At 44.9% G+C, this 17120-nt stretch overlaps 1 protein-coding gene and 1 non-coding gene across 2 annotated transcripts; both read right to left on the reverse strand.

The window, feature by feature from the left end:
* Positions 1-527: 527 nt before the first annotated feature.
* LOC120975120 (small nucleolar RNA Z247) lies at positions 528-666 on the reverse strand. Its single transcript, XR_005770958.1, has one exon. It is a non-coding gene; the product is annotated as a small nucleolar RNA Z247 (small nucleolar RNA).
* A 1164-nt stretch (positions 667-1830) lies between these two features.
* LOC109767495 (rab GTPase-activating protein 22) lies at positions 1831-7453 on the reverse strand. Its single transcript, XM_020326247.3, has 11 exons — positions 6878-7453; positions 5863-5958; positions 5623-5726; positions 4640-4899; positions 4442-4564; positions 4280-4368; positions 4027-4132; positions 3834-3931; positions 2583-2834; positions 2293-2376; positions 1831-2116 (listed from the first exon to the last, which is right to left on the reverse strand). The coding sequence occupies exons 1-11, from the start codon at positions 6977-6979 to the stop codon at positions 2096-2098; spliced, it is 1335 nt and encodes a 444-aa protein (XP_020181836.1). The 5' UTR covers positions 6980-7453; the 3' UTR covers positions 1831-2095.
* Between the last annotated feature and the right edge of the window lie 9667 nt (positions 7454-17120).

Here is a 17120-nt window from a genome sequence, read left to right on the forward strand (position 1 = left end):
AGGAGGAGATCTCGATCAAGAGTATGAATAGCTGAATGACCGATATGTTTAATAACCATACCTGATCCACTGGCAGTATGAATCTATTCGTTTCCAGTGTAGCGATCCCGCACGGTCGGCTTTTCCAAATCTCCTGTGATGTGGTCGGTGGCACCACTGTCCAAGTACCAGTTCGTGTCCACCCCGTACTGCGGTGCAGCAAGGTTGGCCGACTTCTCCTCCACGCCTTGATAGGACTCATCATAGCGCTTCCAGCACTTCCAGGCTGGATGGCCCATCTTGCCACAGATCTAGCACTGGACCCTGGGGGCATGATTGTTGTTGTAGTTGCCCCCACCGCTGTTGTTGCTGCCGTGTCCGCCGCCGCGCCCTCCAGGTTTGGAGTAGCCGCCGCCGCACCCGCCGCGGTCACCACCATTTGCCACCTTGGCGGCGACCGCGATCACCACCACCAGCACCGTTTCTACGGCCTCGGGTAGCAGCGTTGGCAGAGGATTGGGACCCTCCGCCCCGAAGATTGAGCCTTGTTTCAAAGCTCAGCAGCTGTGAGAACAGCTCGGCCACGGTCACCAGCTCCACCCGGGAACACATGGCAGACACCACCGGGTCGAAATCTTCATCTAGCCCGGCCAGGATGTGGGAGACGATGTCGTCGTCGTCCACCTTCTTCCCTGCGGCGATCAGTTCATCGCAGAGAGACTTGATCTTCCCGACGTAGTCGGTGATGGAGGAGTTGCCCTTCTGCAGGTTGGCGAGGGCGATCCGGGCGTTGGTGGTCTGGGAACGGGTGTGAGATGCAAGCATCCCTTCCACCGTGTTCCAGAGCTCAGCAGAGGTGTGGCATGAAGCAACCTGGATAGCTATCTCACGCGGAAGTGTCGTCGGGAGATAGGAGAAGACTTGTTGGTCTTGAGCATACCAGGTTTGGAAATCAGGGTTCGGCGCTTTCGCCGTCGTCTTGCCATCAGACGAGGCCACATCGATCTGCATGGGCGGTGGCGGTTGCTCGACGTCGAGATACTTGGCCATCTGTGCTCCTCGGATGGCCGAGAGCACCGTCGCCCGCCATAGAGCCTGGTTGCCCTTCGTGAGCTTCTCGGTGGCGGCGTGTGCGAATGGCGAGGATGGGAAGGAACTTGAAGACGCCATGGATGTGCTCGAGGATGGCTCTGGTTACCATGTAAAATTATGATGGTGGAAGCATATGCAATCCTGCAGGGACACATGTGTGTTATATAGCTCAACAAGTACAAGGATCGGCAGGTAGTTGGTAGTCTTGACCCATACTCCAAGCTATACATGAGATGAGATCATATCTACTCTAACCACCTGCCTAGATTACACAATACGCACGCAACACAACCGTGACATACATGTCACGTTACACAGCTACAAACCTATCTGTTAACATTACAATCACTAACATATGATAGCTCTGTTTTTTAGGGACAACCGGAGCTTTCCTTGCTTTTACAGCACAACCCCCATTTCATTAGCTTCTTTTACAGCACGACTCCTTTGGATTAGTTTGTGATCGCACTAATCCCGTGTCCAAAAAAAGACTTTGTACGTGACATTAATGATATCTTTAACCTTTGCTTCTTTTAAATCTTAGCCGTAGGTATCAAATTTTAACAGTGGAGATAATTTAAGTGGAGCAATGGGGTGGCTTGTTTGCGTCTTATTTTAATAATATAATACTAATAGATAGATAATAGATTCAGAACACAAGGGAGCAAAATCGTGCAGTGTAAGGCGTCAAATTTTCTTGGAACAAAGTTCTGTACTTCTGTGGCTACAATATTCTCGCCAGGTGAATCTCAACATGCATGACATTTCAACTTGAATTGAAATTATTATTTTTGCAAGGTACCCACAGCACCATGTCTGTACAAGCATATGAACTTAAGTGGGATACAGAGAACGTGATATCATTACATACAGAAGTTGCATCTATCCTGTATCCGGGGCCATCTTCCGATTATGACCACCCGTGAGAACCTTCACTCGCTATTTCTGTGCCAAATATGGTCGTGTATGTGTAGATTCAAATGGTAAAGAATCCCTCAGTGGAAGCATATCTTCCGGTGCCTTTTTAGGTTTTCTTTGCCTGTACCTGTAAAATGAACAAAGTTACATTTGTAGGTTTTCTTTGCCAGTTCCAGTGCATTTTAGATTTTCTTTGTCTCATTGATAGTCTAGTAGCTAGGGTATTGGAGTACTTTATCTGTTTATATGACACTAAATCTAGTCAGGTTATTGCAAATAAAAGTGAGAAGAATAGCAACTTACCAGTTTGAGGTATTTCTTGTGAAGTTTCAGAGCTCCAGCGCAGGCTTTTTTCGCATCTAAATTCCCATTTACATCATTCAATATCTGAAAGGAAACAAATGCAGGAGTTGCAGATACAGAACACATGATGATATACAAACATATAATATGGGCTTAAATTTGGTTTAATTTTAGGAGATGTGCTTAAAATTGGCCTTCTTTTAACTAAAAAGAAGCTTAGTCATTGGCAACTTGCTTAAAATTGATTGGGAATTTTGAAAAGAAAGAAAAGTCAGGTTTTGGTCCAGTACCCTAATAAGATCATCCAGTCCTCTAGCTTCTTGTAACAGTTTTTCTCTCTTTTCCTTGAGCACACTTGCAACCATGAAAACTGAAATGGGAACTGGGCCATCAGTTTCCTCAGAGACATCCTTGTCCTTATCCCACTTGGCAAAATGGCGCACTCCTCTTAATTTTGATTTCGATACTTTTTTATGTGCACCGCTTGCTTCTTCACATGCTGCAAAGAAGATATCCGGATCGTATTCGAGAGCCCACATCATCTGTTGGTAGGTTTTAAAAATCAGATAAGAGAATCAGAAGCAACTAACAGAAACTCATTCCGATACTAATACCACTTAACGTTTGCCAATACCAAATAAATATTAGTGCTTACAATTTTGTGAGATTTTTTTTTCATGCAAGCACACAAACCACCCTACTTTGCAAATAGATGGAAACGTGTTATTATCTTTCTTTTTTCCTCAAGAGGAAGCAAGCCACTAAGTTCGTCCACGTGTAACAAATAATGGAACACCTATTTGAATAGAAGTAATTTCAGTAAAGGAGAGATATCAAATGCAACATGCATGCAAACCCTTTAGTTTAAGCACAAAATAAAAGTCGAAGAATCCAAACCAGGTTGTAGACAGTGTACTTATCAATTGACATAGCCAATCTGTATTATTGAAGCTCTAACTCTCTATGTCGAGAGTAATGAAAAAGAGAAAGTTCTGACAAAATAATAAATGAAAGAACAAAGTTACTATTCATGGCAAAATTCTCTTTTTTGGTTTACCATCCCATTTTCAATTGGAAGTTAATTTGAAACGATGATACATCTAAAAGACTCCACAAACTAAGGGCAGCCTGGTGCACGTAGCTCCCGCTTGCGCAGGGTCCGGGGAAGGGTCCGACCACTTTGGGTCTATAGTAGGCAACCTTTCCCTACATTTCTGCAAGAGATTGTTTCCAGGACTCGAACCCGTGACCTCATGGTCACAAGGCAACAGCTTTACCGTTGGGCCAAGGCTCCCCTTCAAAAGACTCCACAAACTACATTTCCAAAAAAAAGGGAATCGTCATGTTGATCTTTTGCCTAAGCCAACAGGATTTTGTGATCACCCCTAAAGTAACTTTCCACCATCTATCTCACATTCTATAAAATGTACAGCATATAATAATTTAGAACAACCATCAAACAGAAAAATGAGATGTCAAAATCGATTGTCTGGTTCTAGCGATACTCATCATACTATATTGTTATTAGGGTAGCTTCATACCTCCCACAGGTACAAGGAGTCCCCAAATGACACCTCACGTCGAAATAGAACCATGAACATACGGAATGCAAAAAGATAGTCACCTCCACCAAGTGTTTCTGTGTCCAGAACTCAACAGTATTATAAAACCACAGGTAAACCAGAGAAAAGAAGATTAGATGTTTCACAATATGATCGGTTCAGAAATTTATACCTAGGTGGTCATGTAGCTTGGGGTCCAGCACCTGAATAATAGATGCAAGGTGCTGAAGTTGGTTAGCCACCCCAACAGATTGATCTGTGCATCTGAAATTTCCTCGCTTTAAAGATCAAACATCAGATGGTTAGAATAATGACAAAGAAAAAAGAAATCAATTCTAGGTAATTTCTAGTAGAACAAATGCACAATGGTTACTTTTATAATTAGAGGAAAGATGTCATGAGAAAACATGCAGGGCAAGGCATACCAATCTACGCATCAACTTCTCAAAGCACCAAAACGCATCTGCCTCATCGTTGAGTAGCACAATCATTGGTGAGCATAAATCACTCATTCCTGTGAGGTATACAAGTTACATTGTAAGCTTGTCTGGATACTAAGTTTCCTGTGCAAGTCAGATGTAGCGTACCTTGACAGTAACCAACATCTTTGTCAATCCATGCATACACGGCTAGAATATCCCACAACTTTGAAAGATTTTCCTTGTTCTCGTAAAATACCATGGTGCGGTCAGTACGTAGCACGTCAAGTCCTATATTATTTTCAAAAATCAGAAGAAATTGGGTGAAAAGAGTCAAAGTAGAGAAACATAAGGATTAAATTGTACCAATTTGATGTAATGTAAGCTTCCATTCAATAATTTGCTTGTCAGTAATACGTTCTGCAGATTCGTCTACTTCAATTCCATTGTGGTTGCTAGTTGAAGCACCCTCTGAGGTGTTTTGGTTTGAAGTAGCCTCAAGTAAAACCAAAGGATCCTTAATAGGTCTTCCATCCTCAGTGATAAGTGGTGCTGTGATAACTTTACCACTACCAACATGAGAATCCATCTCTTTGCATTCTTCCTTCCATCTAGCATACTGTAGCCTGGATAAATCATCAGGTAAAACACTTCAGACCAAGTGAACACAGTGTTCTATTTACAGTTATCTACTGCTGAAAATCATAAAAATAAATTATTAGAGATATCATGGGAAACATAACTGTAATGCTTGGATATTACAATGGCCACTGCGTGATTAACAGTTACAGAAAAATTGGCATGCTCCTGATGATACCCACAATGGCCTCCTTTTTCTCATTATGTAAGCATACGTTTTTTTTGGAAGGTGCTATCCTTTTTGGGGGATAGAGTACATTAAGTAGGCGACAATTTTTTTGGAGCAATATGGCTGATTTAGACAAGGATAAACTCCATGCTTACTGTTTGGTTAAACTATCTTCAGACATAATTCAACTTGTAGCTTTTGAGAGAAATAATAACGACAGTTGCAACGAATATTACTAAAAAATATATTTGGCAAAGAATATTATTCAATAGAAATAGCACTTGAGATGGGATGCATCATAATATGCATTTGAGAAACAAAAAAAACAAATATCTTGGCAAAGGTTTTGGACCAGAACAGAGCAACCATATGCAAATCAAATATGTCAGACAACAACTCAAATTTGAAATAAATAGCGTGAGCGGACAGCCGTATAATGGATGTCAGATGCATGATTAAGATGTTCACACGATGACATCACTCTTGAAGGTAGTGTGCAGTAGCAAAATTTCACACCAGATGCTCTAAGGAAGGACAGTACCTTCTTATTTGCCTGATCTCCTCCCTCTCATCAAAGGTACTCCTCGGATCAAAGCAGCCAAGTAAGAACTCCCAAACCTCCCCCCTGACAGTCGGGTGAACACCCTAAAAGAACAAAATAAACCATTTATGATCTTTAGATTGTTAACCATGCACAATCACAATGCACATAAGAAGACAATTGTCTAACAATAGCGTATTTTGAAACTCAGAAAAAAAACTCTAAATTGAGGAATCTTACTCCTTTTTGTATCCGGCTTAGGACCGAGGCAATGTCAAGACAGCCATCGGGATTAAATGCAGCTTGCCATTTCCGAACACTCAGTGTTTTGCCAGCCTGAAACAAAGGGACAATACTAAGTTGCTCAGAATAAGAAAGGACTCTACTCCATACATAAGAAACAAGAGTGGCCTTAACACCATTGCAGATCATAATAGGTATGTTCCCCAGTGCTCTCCCAAGAACTAAGATGGAAAATACGAAATTTAAAGCACATTGCAGCCTTATTTACAAGCACCACCACAAATCATCATGCTTGAAAGTAAGTAACATTGAGTTTTAAAATAAGTAGAAGCACATAAAGAAAACGAGTTTTCACGGCAACTATGATTAGAAGTAACTAAACATGCACAAACTTCCTATCTCTAATTGTATTAACCCCATGCCAACTTCCTCGCTTTCATTTAACCTGATGATAAATGCTAAATTTTACTTCTTTGTCCTAATTAGGCCTTTGTTTCGGGTTTTTTTTTTTCCATTTTTTGTTCTGCTTTGTTATTTTGTATCTTTTTGGCGGGTCTGGTTGTCTTCTTTCTCTGATACAAAATGACGCGCATTTTGATGTGTGTTCAGGAAAACCTATATAAGTTGCAATGTGGTGAATATTGTTTGTCATTTTGTACAAAATCAGTGATAAATTAAGAAACAAATAGTTCGGCCAGTCATTTGCAACACATTCACATTCACAAAAGGAAATTACTCCAAAATTATTCTGCAAAAGCAAAAAATATTTTTATTGCAACGATACACCCTTAGATTCTCCATATTTTCAACTCAAAAATAAATTCTCCATATTTTCACTCGTGTAATGTTTTTCCTCGAGATTCTTCGTCATTTTCATTCATATCATCGATATTGCATTGTACATACTCCAATGCCATGAATATCCCATTTTGCCTAGAACCAGTACATTTCGGTAGGCCCAACAGCTACCACACAAACACAAAATGAAATAGAAGGAAAAAGGAAAGCAAACCTTGATCTTGAACTTGCTTTTGGGCACATCGTCTGTGCAATCGGAGCGGATCTCGTAGTACGAATCCGCGGGCGTCCCGCTGCTGATCCCCCACTTGATCATTTTCCAAGTGAGTCAAGAATGTAGCAGCAGCCGGAACCCAATCAAGAAGCCAAGAAAGGCGGCAGCGCCTCTGAGGGAAGGGGGGAGGAACCGGGCTCTATTTGACCTCACGAATCAAAAAATGGCAAAAGCAAACCACGAAGAGAAAATGGGATCAAGTGCAATGGAACTGATCCCCCCTTGGACCTTCTCCTCCTGAAAGGAAGGGTGCGAGTGGAATCGCAGGAGGAGGGGAGGTTAAGGGGGGGACGAGGTCAGGCAAAATCGGGAAGGCCTAGTGGGGTTAAATTAGAGAGGACAGGGGCGAGGGGCGTGGAAGGACGAGGACGACCGGTTCCAAGCCGCTGCCGGGCACGAGCTTGCCGGCTTCTACGGGCATCTTTGCCCATCTTGGTGCTAGTTTTCATGGTCGGAAATGGAGAGCGACGCTTGCTCTTCAGCGAAGAAGACTTCGCCTTCTCCTTTTCCTTATTTGGAGAAAAGGAAGACTTGGTTCCTGTTTTGGAAAATTACTCAATTTCATGATTAATTCCAAATACCCCCTCCATCTACTCATATTTCGAAACGATGATTTGGGTCTCCTAAAAAATTAATCTGGCCCCTGCGTCCCCTCCAGGCAACTCGGGCGGCGACCGGGCATCACCCAAAATCTGCTGTTCTTCAGGCTGCCTCTCCTCTCCATCGCCGGCTGGCCGCGCGGGTGCAAAGCTCCATGCGTTGCATGGCGGCGGCGGGGTGTTCCCTCCTTCCCCGTCCTCTCCTCCTCATGTCGGTCTACATTGCTTCGCGCCACCGCCGGCGGCGGCGGTTGCTCTGCCCTCACGAGTGGATAGCTCCGGGCGGTGGGCCACTCGGCCAGGAGAGACTGCAGCAGGGGCGTGTCTAACCGCGGCCCGGCAATCGATCCAGCCGGCATGGTCTAGCAGTCGGCCAGATCAAGGTCCAACCAGGCCTGCGGAGGAGGCGGTGACAGGTGGTAGCGACGGTGTGTGTTGATAATGAAGGTTTTGACAAATCTGATGTCGGGCAACGGTAGCTTTGGCATCGTCCATGATCGACCCAGCGTGGTTGCCTTCATTTAGATTTGATGGTGCTTCAGACCTCCTGCAGCTTCACGACAGCGGTGGTCACCGAAAGGTCTTCTGAGAGGGTTCGTATTTTCAGATTCGGTGGTTGACTTCGGTGATGAGATGCAAACTATCGATGAGAACTTGACACGGAGAGATAGTTGTACAGCGACAGTGGTCGCACATCGCATGTAGCTACTGGGTTCATGAAAATGTGGTGGCGACAGCACATGACTAACTCCGATGGCGGTGCTAAGTGCACCCGGTCCTGAGCTACCAGGGTGAAAGTATAGATATGAATATCAGGTAATGGCGACGTCTTTTTGAGTCATTACCTTATTGAAGGCATTGTTGTTATAGATATGACAGGCAAGTCAACTCGACGAAGAACGAAAAGCAAGCAGGGGACACAAGATTTAACATGGAAAACCCCTCCAAGACTAAGGGGAGAAAACCACGGACGTCAGTCAACCAAACTTCACTATATCAGAGGAGGTTACAAACGCGGGGATTTACAACTGATCAACTTATCCCGTGCAGCGGCTTGCAAGAGGTATCTATAACACAGGTGACCTAGGTCAATACTGATCCGTACCACGGGGGGCTACGCCTCCCCGCACCCCCGGGCGTCCCTGTACTGGCGACGGGCCTCGCTCCGCTCGCTCGTCAGGAGTTAGTCTTTCTCTTTATACTTGAATTTGGAGCATAACATAACAAACTTTCACCCTGAGACAAATTTCATCTTGTTGCATGAATGAGAACATCCTCCCTAAACAATAAAGAAAACACTTTCGGCGCCAAACAACCGCTAGGACTAATGATTTATACCAACTATGTCTGAGCAAAAGCTCAAACTTAGCAACATGAACTAGTGTTGTCAACATATCAGCAGGATTATCATAAGTACTAATCGTGCATACCTTTAGTTTACCTTGCTCAACAATGTCTCGAACATAATGATATTTGACATCAATGTACTTTATTCTCTCATTGAACATCTGATCCTTAGTGAGGTAAATGGCACTCTTACTGTCACAAAACAAGTTAATGCAAGAATTATCTCCACAAAGCTCATCATACAAACCTTTCAGCCAAACTGATTCTTTACATGCTTCTGCAATAGCCATGTATTCTGCTTTAGTGGTAGATTGGGCAACTACTGGCTACAACATTGCCCTCCAACTCACGGCACAACCACCAACTATGAACACATAACCTGCAAGGGACCTCCTCTTGTCCAAATCGCTAGAAGCAAAATCCGAATCCACATAGCCAGCTAGTCCCTCGCCAGTCTTGCCGAATTTCAAACAAGCATTGGATGTGCCATGAAGGAACCTGAAAATCCGACCAAACTCATTGCAAATGACAAATCAGGCCTAGAACACACCATAGCATACATTAAAAAACTAACAACACTGGAGTATGGAACTGTTGACATATACTCAAACTCTTCATCATTACTTGGACAATGAGAGGATAGTAATTTGAAATGGGGAGCAATGGGAGTGCTTACTTGTGACGCCATGATAATTAGACTACAGTAATTCCCTGCTAATGGTGCCACGTCACTTCAATTATTGTTGCTAATCTCCCGCTAGTTCGAAACCGATTCAAATTCAAAATCAAGCTAACAATAAAAGTTTTTAAACATTAAAACTAAACTGTTCTAAATGTGACAATTAAATTCATGAGTAATAATGTTGGAGAAACCAACATTTCTTATTATATTTAAAATGCACTAAAACAATCAAAGCAGAGGGCAAAATAATTAATTTAATGCCTTTTGTAAAGTTATAATAATATAACTAATTTAGTAGTGTGCCAAAATAATTGTGGCATTGGACTAATTAGTAATACTAATTTAGGTGCTCATTTGGTATTTTATAAAACTAAAATAAAAGAAACTTCAAGTGAAAACAGTAAAGAAATAAAAATAATAAAAAAGAAAAGGTCTAAACAAAAACAAAACAAAAAAAGAAAAGAAAGAAAGCACCTCCGGGCTCCGGCCCAGCAGGCCACCAGCCCAACTGGGCCAACTAGGCCGGTCCAGCCGCGCCCCGACCCTCACTCCCTTATCCACCTGGGCGACCACACCCTAACCCTATCCACCCCACTTTCCCCACTCTTCCCACGTCGCTCGCCCTCCCGATCCAGATCGAGGGATCGACCCCATCGACCCCCTGCCGACGCCGCCTGGAGCGCCCCCTCCCTGTTGTCGTCCACGTCGACACCCGAGCGCGGCGCCCCGATGCACTCCAACCGTGGCCTCGCCCTCGTCCCCGAACCTCGCCGCCCGGAGTTCGACGCGGCCACCTCGTCGCCCGGAGCTTCCTCACCGGACTGCTTCCTCCACGTCGTCGTCGTCCCCGTCGACCACCTCGACCCCCGCTGCCTTTTTACCCTACCGGCCCCGTGAGCTTCGCCCATCCTCCTTCCCCTGTTCTCGTGCACGCAAGCCCACGGCCGAGCGCGTTCCGGTCCCTGCCTGCCGCTCCCCGCGCTTCCCCCGTGCTTGCTGCTGCTGCTTCTCCTGCGCGCGCCTGCTGCTTGGCCGCTCCCATGCGTGCGCGTCGCACCACAGCCGGCGCTCGCCCGCTGCGCCCACGCTCACACACTCGCCGCTGCCCCACTGAACCTCGTCGCCGCGGCCACCGCACGCATGCGCGCCACTCCGCTCGCCGGCCTCTCTGCTCTGCTGCCCACCGCGCGCGTCGCCGCAGCCACTGCTCGCCCCGGCCTCGCCTCGCCGCTCCGCCAGCGGCGCTGCAACTCCGGCGCGCCGTCCTCGCCTCCCCGTGTTGCCCCGCCGCGCCGGCCACTGCTTTCCAGCGCCGCGCCGCCCGGCCTGCTCGCCCCGCTCGCCGCTCCGCGCTCGCGCTCCCCTGCCGCCCCCGTGGCGCCTCTGCGCCGGTCGCTGTCGCCGGCCACCGCGTCCCTGCGGTTGTGCCCGCTCGCAGCGCTCGGGGCTGCCCCGCCCGCAGCCCCGTTAACCCACACCCGTTAGGCCTTGTGGGCCACTGACCAATGGGGCCACACCCAGAACGAGAATAAAAAAGATTTATTTTTTTAAAAAAATAGATAAATAAATAATTAAAAATAATTAAAATATTAATTAGTTAATTAATTAATTAAAGAATTAATTAACTTAATTAATCCTGATTAGATTAACATAATCACAAAGTTTAGTTAATTAATCTGTTAGGTTAGTTAACAGTCAATGACAGGTGGGTCCCGCACCTTAGTTTGACCGAGTCAACGCCCTGTTGACTGCTGACATCATGATGACATCAACATGCACTATTCTGGATAATGTTGAATTAAATATTTAAATTAATCCTAAAAATGATTTAAATCTTTTAAAATTAATATAAAATAAACCGTAGCTCAGATGAAAATACTTTCTACATGAAAGTTGCTCAGAACAACGAGACGAATCCGAATACGCAGCCCGTTCGTCCGCCACACATCCCTAACCTATCGAACTCGCAACTTTCCCCCTCCGGTTCATCTGTCTGAAACGCGAAACACCGGGAATACTTTCCCGGATGTTTCCCCCCTTCGCCGGTATCACCTACTACCGCGTTTGGGCACACCTAGCATCACGCTTTGTCATGTCATGCATCGTCATGCATTTGTTTGCATTGTATTTATTGTTTCTTCCCCCTCTTCTCTCGCTAGACACCGAGACCGACGCCGCTGCTACCCAGTACGACTACGGTGTTGACGACCGCTCCTTATCGGCTGAGCTTCCAGGCAAGCCCCCCCCCCTTGATCACCAGATATCGCCTATTCTACTCTCTACTGCTTGCATTAGAGTAGTATGGCATGTTACTGTTTTTCGTTAATCCTATCTTGATGCATAGCCTATCCTTGCTACTACTGTTGTTACCTTTACCTGCAATCCTACATGCTTAGTATAGGATGCTAGTATTCCATCTGTGGCCCTACATTATTGTCCGTCTGCCTTGCTATACTATCAGGTCGTGATCACTCGGGAGGTGATCACGGGTATATACTTATATACTTTACATGATACCTGTGGTGACTAAAGTCAGGTCGGCTCATAGGAGTACCCGCGAGTGGATCTTTGAGGCGGAGCGACAGGGCAGGTTGAGACCACCTAGGCGAGAGGTGGGCCTGGCCCTAGTCGGCGTTCGCAGTTACTTCAAAATAACACGCTTAACGAGATTTTGGTATGTGATCTGAGTCAGGCCACTGGCCTATACGCACTAACCAGCTACGCGGGAACAGTTATGGGCACTCGGCATCGTGGTATCAGCCGAAGCCTTCGTGACGTCAGGACTGAGCGGCGCGCGCCGGATTGGACTGGAACGCCTGCTAGGCTAGGTCTGCTTCTGGCCGCGTTCGCAACATGCAGGTGTGCAAAGGGCGATGGGCCCAGACCCCTGCGCCATAGGATTTAGACCGGCGTGCTGACCTCTCTGTTGTGCCTAGGTAGGGCTGCGACGTGTTGATCTTCCGAGGCCGGGCATGACCCAGGAAAGTGTGTCCGGCCAAATGGGATCGAGCGTGTTGGGTTATGTGGTGCACCCCTGCGGGGAAGTTTATCTATTCGAATAGCCGCGATCTTCGGTAACAGGACGACTTGGAGTTGTACCTTGACCTTATGACAACTAGAACCGGATACTTAATAAAACACAGCCTTCCAAGTGCCAGATACAACCCGGTGATCGCTCTCTAACAGGGCGACGAGGAGGGGATCGCCAGGTAGGTTTATGATATGCGATGCTACTTGGTGAACTTACCATCTACTCTCTCCTACATGCTGCAAGATGGAGGTGGCCAGAAGCGTAGTCTTCGACAGGATTAGCTATCCCCCTCTTATTCTGGCATTCTGCAGTTCAGTCCACCGATATGGCCCTTTACACATATACCCATGCATATGTAGTGTAGCTCCTTGCTTGCGAGTACTTTGGATGAGTACTCACGGTTGCTTTTTCCCCCTTTTCCCCCTTTCCTTTCTCTCTGGTTGTCGCAACCAGATGTTGGAGCCCAGGAGCCTGACGCCACCGTCGACGAAGACTCCTACTACACCGGGGGTGCCTACTACTACGTGCAGCCTGCTGACGATGACCAGGAGTAGTTTAGGAGGATCCCAGGCAGGAGGCCTGCGCCTCTTTCGATCTGTATCCCAGTTTGTGCTAGCCTTCTTAAGGCAAACTTGTTTAACTTATGTCTGTACTCAGATATTATTGCTTCCGCTGACTCGTCTATGATCGAGCACTTGTATTCGAGCCCTCGAGGCCCCTGGCTTGTATTATGATGCTTGTATGACTTTTTTATTTTAGAGTTGTGTTGTGATACCTTCCCGTGAGTCCCTGATCTTGATCGTACATGTTTGCGTGTATGATTAGTGTACGATTGAATCGGGGGCGTCACAAGTTGGTATCAGAGCCGACTGCCTGTAGGATCCCCCTTTCCAACTCCTTGGCCGAAGTTGAGTCTAGAAACCGAAAACTGTTTTACTAACTTGGCTGTGTGGCTTACGGGCCCACGTCGCCAATTGGGTGGTATTAGGATCTTTTATTCCTAGCCTATACTCTCGGACTCTGATCCCTCTTCTATTCGGGTTAAATGAATTTTACTAACTCTGGCTCTAGGTTCTCGTAACTACTTCCTCCCGGAGAGCCCTTATCACAGATGATCGCCTGCTGAACCAGAAGATTCCGAAGATACCCTGTGATGTTCTCTTGAGACTTTGTGCTCGTTGCTTTTGCAATTCCCTACCACCGAAATATCCCTATGGATAAATACATACACTTGCCGTTCTTACTTTTATTCCCAGTTGGTCTTGTTATTACAAGATACCCTGAAATCCTCTCTATTGTTCTGAGAATATTTTGTGCCTACTGCCTTGCAGTTCCTTGCCACCTGGATACCCGTACGGATAATTTCTCACCCTTATCGAGTATCCGCTCAGCCCCAGTTGTTCATGTGTTTCACAATGGTTTTCGAAATACTATTCGACCCTCCAAAAATCCTTAGTAGCTCATTGCTCTGCAATACTTGTCTGCTTGCATTATGGATGCTTTCCATATGTCTGGCAATATTCGTTAGTATCCTTAGGCACCATCATTTTGATCCTATTGATTCAACATGAGTGCGAATGCACGCAATCATTAGTTGATCCTTTTAAATTATCTTTCCGGCTCAGACGTCATTTTAAACATGAGCTTGTTCTCGACCAATCTATTTGCCGTTAATTGTACCCTTAGGTCTATTGAACTTATCCACCCTTGATCAGAGCGTCCTCATCTGATCCTTCGATTTGGAAATCATAATTCCTTTGATATCTAAGCATCGAATCATTTAGATGTTCTATAATATGATGCCCTTGCATTCTTTCTTCAACTGGTTGTGTGCCGATGCTCACATCAGCTCCGCTATCGACCGTCAAATCCTTTGTTGGATTATTATTCGGCAATGTCCTTCATATTTATTCGCCTTGTGAATTCTTCCCTGATACATAATGCCATTAGTAAATCCTATTCTCTTATTTGGCCAACCATGCTCTGCTTTCGAGCTGGTGATATTTACTCTTGGAACTTGTGGTATATGTTTCCACGATGCCCCGATGGGTTGACCTATGCCTTCTTTAATATGTGTGAACGCGAAAGTTTTCACTAGTCATACTCTTCTGGTATTTTGCCAGATAAAATTTCAACACTGCAACTTCATCAAACGCGAGAAGTGAATGAAAGGTTATGCATTGGAGAAGTGTGAGTCGACCTTGAACTTTGTGTTCATGCCCATGGACACGATGTAGATCTTCTCATCAAAGCTTCTTTTAAAATTAATTATTCCCTTGGTATAAGTTCATCTTATATCTGGGATCTGACCTTTTGCAATCGTGGTCCCGACCACGTTCTCCCTTAAGTATCATTTCCTATGCAAGTGTAAGCACTTGTCTTCTGTGGATCAATACACCATTCCAACCTTTACTTTGATCTTTCGTCGAGTATTACCCCGTGGTATCTCGAGAATATCACGGAACTACATAACATCTTATGAGTTCTCCATCAAGTACTACATTCTCACTGATTTCAATTTTTTCACGGTCTCTGGGTCATTAAACACTCAAGGACACCGATAACTGAATCGAGTCCGCATCGTGATTAAACAACTATTAGTAATCTTCTTTACTTACGAGTTTGTACTCGATCACGTCATTTCTAGCCTGATCGGCTATATCAGTATCGTGCTGATTTTAACTGTGCTACCTGGTCCTTATTTCCGGAGCACCACTTTCGGCGATGAGCTAAGCTTACGTCGATCTTCCTTGTCTTATCGTTTCACCTCGAGCAGCAAGCTCGATTCCGAGTTGGAGACGTATCCGTGGTTCCAATTTTTTTTCGCTACAACACTCCTTTTGCTTGATGCAGTTGTTGTTCGATTGCTTCTTCGTGGAGCCTCTCGATAAAATTTGTCGTGATCATCACATTTTGACTCCTTCCAGAATATCAATCAAATTCATGATGATAAGTACCATCGTTGCCCCTCGATGAGTTGTGTTATCATCGACAACATTATTGCTTTCCCTCCAACACAAACTTGTTCATGTTTTGTGTTGTACCTTGAGATTCTTGCTATCCAACTTATGTTATGTTCTACCTTGGAGTATTACCATCTTTTATGCCAAGGATGTCGTGAGAATTTCACCACCTCTTAAGAATTCTTGATGGAAGGTGATACCTTTTGTCATATCCTTTCATTCCTTGGTCCATGTGTTATTTCTAACCGGAAAACCGACAATCGAACTATGATGTGCGACTTCAAAACTTCTAGCAACCCTATTGCTTTGAAGTTAATGGTCGATATTTCATTCTTAGACCATTGGTTATCGGATCACCATTCTAACGTTGATCATGCTACCTAAGCCCATATTTCGAGTGCACCTTTCAACCAATGTTTAATTGTGGATGTTTTCGTCCAGCATACCTCATTATATCATTTGATCTGACAAATGTTATCTCCTTGTTCACATAAGTGTGGAAATCCATCTTTTGAAAATCTCAATGAATTGTCACTGAGTCAATCAGCCACCTCTTCACCTCGCCTTGATTTAATGATGAACTCGTGTGTCGGAACTTGCTCCATAGTTCATTTTCCGAGAATCTTACATTGTCATCTCGTCAATTGTGTTGCACCTTTTCTTCTTAGGTATCCTGCCACCAATCAGAACTGAATCTCGGTCTGATATGATGGTTGGAACATATTTCCAAGAGATATAACACTGGTCTTTATGTGATCCGGTAAGGTGATGTCGTGCCTAGCACACCTGGCCGGAGGACCTATTGTTATAGATTCCTTTTCAGCAAGGTTATCCATTCTTCCATGAGGAAATTGTAAGACTTATTCTACAAGTTGTCCCTGATGGATCCTTTCTGTAACCAAAGTCTGACCTTTGCTTGAAGACCATGACAATGCTATCTCGAAGCATGTCTGTGGTACTCCGATTTTCAATAAGAACATTTGAAGCACAATGCTACAATTTCTTCATTAATTACCCCAAACACCGCTGTATGGGTAATATCATGAAAATTCTCTCCCCTGCCTAAAGACTTTTCTACATTATACCCTGCCACGGATAGCATGCTCTGCTTGTCCTTGGGAAGGATATATCCCTGAAATATGTGTTTAAACACATTTTCCTTTCCATTGTTCTGTTTAATCTGATGATCACCTTTACCTTTCCATTGTTTTGTTTAACCTTTCTTGTGAATTGTATGATCTAAGAAGTAATAATTCACTACTTATGCAAACACCTTGGTGTACAACTCTGTCAGTGAGACCCTGTTTCTACTGTTGATGACATTCCGGTAGCCACCGATAGATGGGAACTTTGCCTATTGGTCCGCCTCGTTCAACGAGCAGGAAAATGGTTCTCTTCGTCCCTCGCCCTTGGTATCGACGATGTTGCCAACATAATTGACAGGCTACCCTCTGACATGCCTTGCTTGCATGATCACGCAAGACATCTCCGCCCTTCCTACTTTTAACCCACATGGTGGGACCCTAACCCACAGTTCCACAGGATCGAAACCTGACTCTCC

This window comes from Aegilops tauschii, chromosome 2, assembly GCF_002575655.3.
Source record: "Aegilops tauschii subsp. strangulata cultivar AL8/78 chromosome 2, Aet v6.0, whole genome shotgun sequence".
Classification (NCBI taxonomy): Eukaryota; Viridiplantae; Streptophyta; class Magnoliopsida; order Poales; family Poaceae; genus Aegilops; species Aegilops tauschii.

Excerpts from the sequence above, each read along its gene's own strand:
- LOC109767495 (XM_020326247.3), bottom strand. The coding sequence starts at position 6,979 with ATGATCAAGTGGGGGATCAGCAGCGGGACGCCCGCGGATTCGTACTAC. Across the intron at positions 3,932-4,026 it reads CAAGCTACATGACCACCTAG|AAACACTTGGTGGAGGTGAC; the intron begins GTATAAATTTCT and ends TTCTGGACACAG. Across the intron at positions 2,117-2,292 it reads ACAAGAAATACCTCAAACTG|GTACAGGCAAAGAAAACCTA; the intron begins GTAAGTTGCTAT and ends TTCATTTTACAG.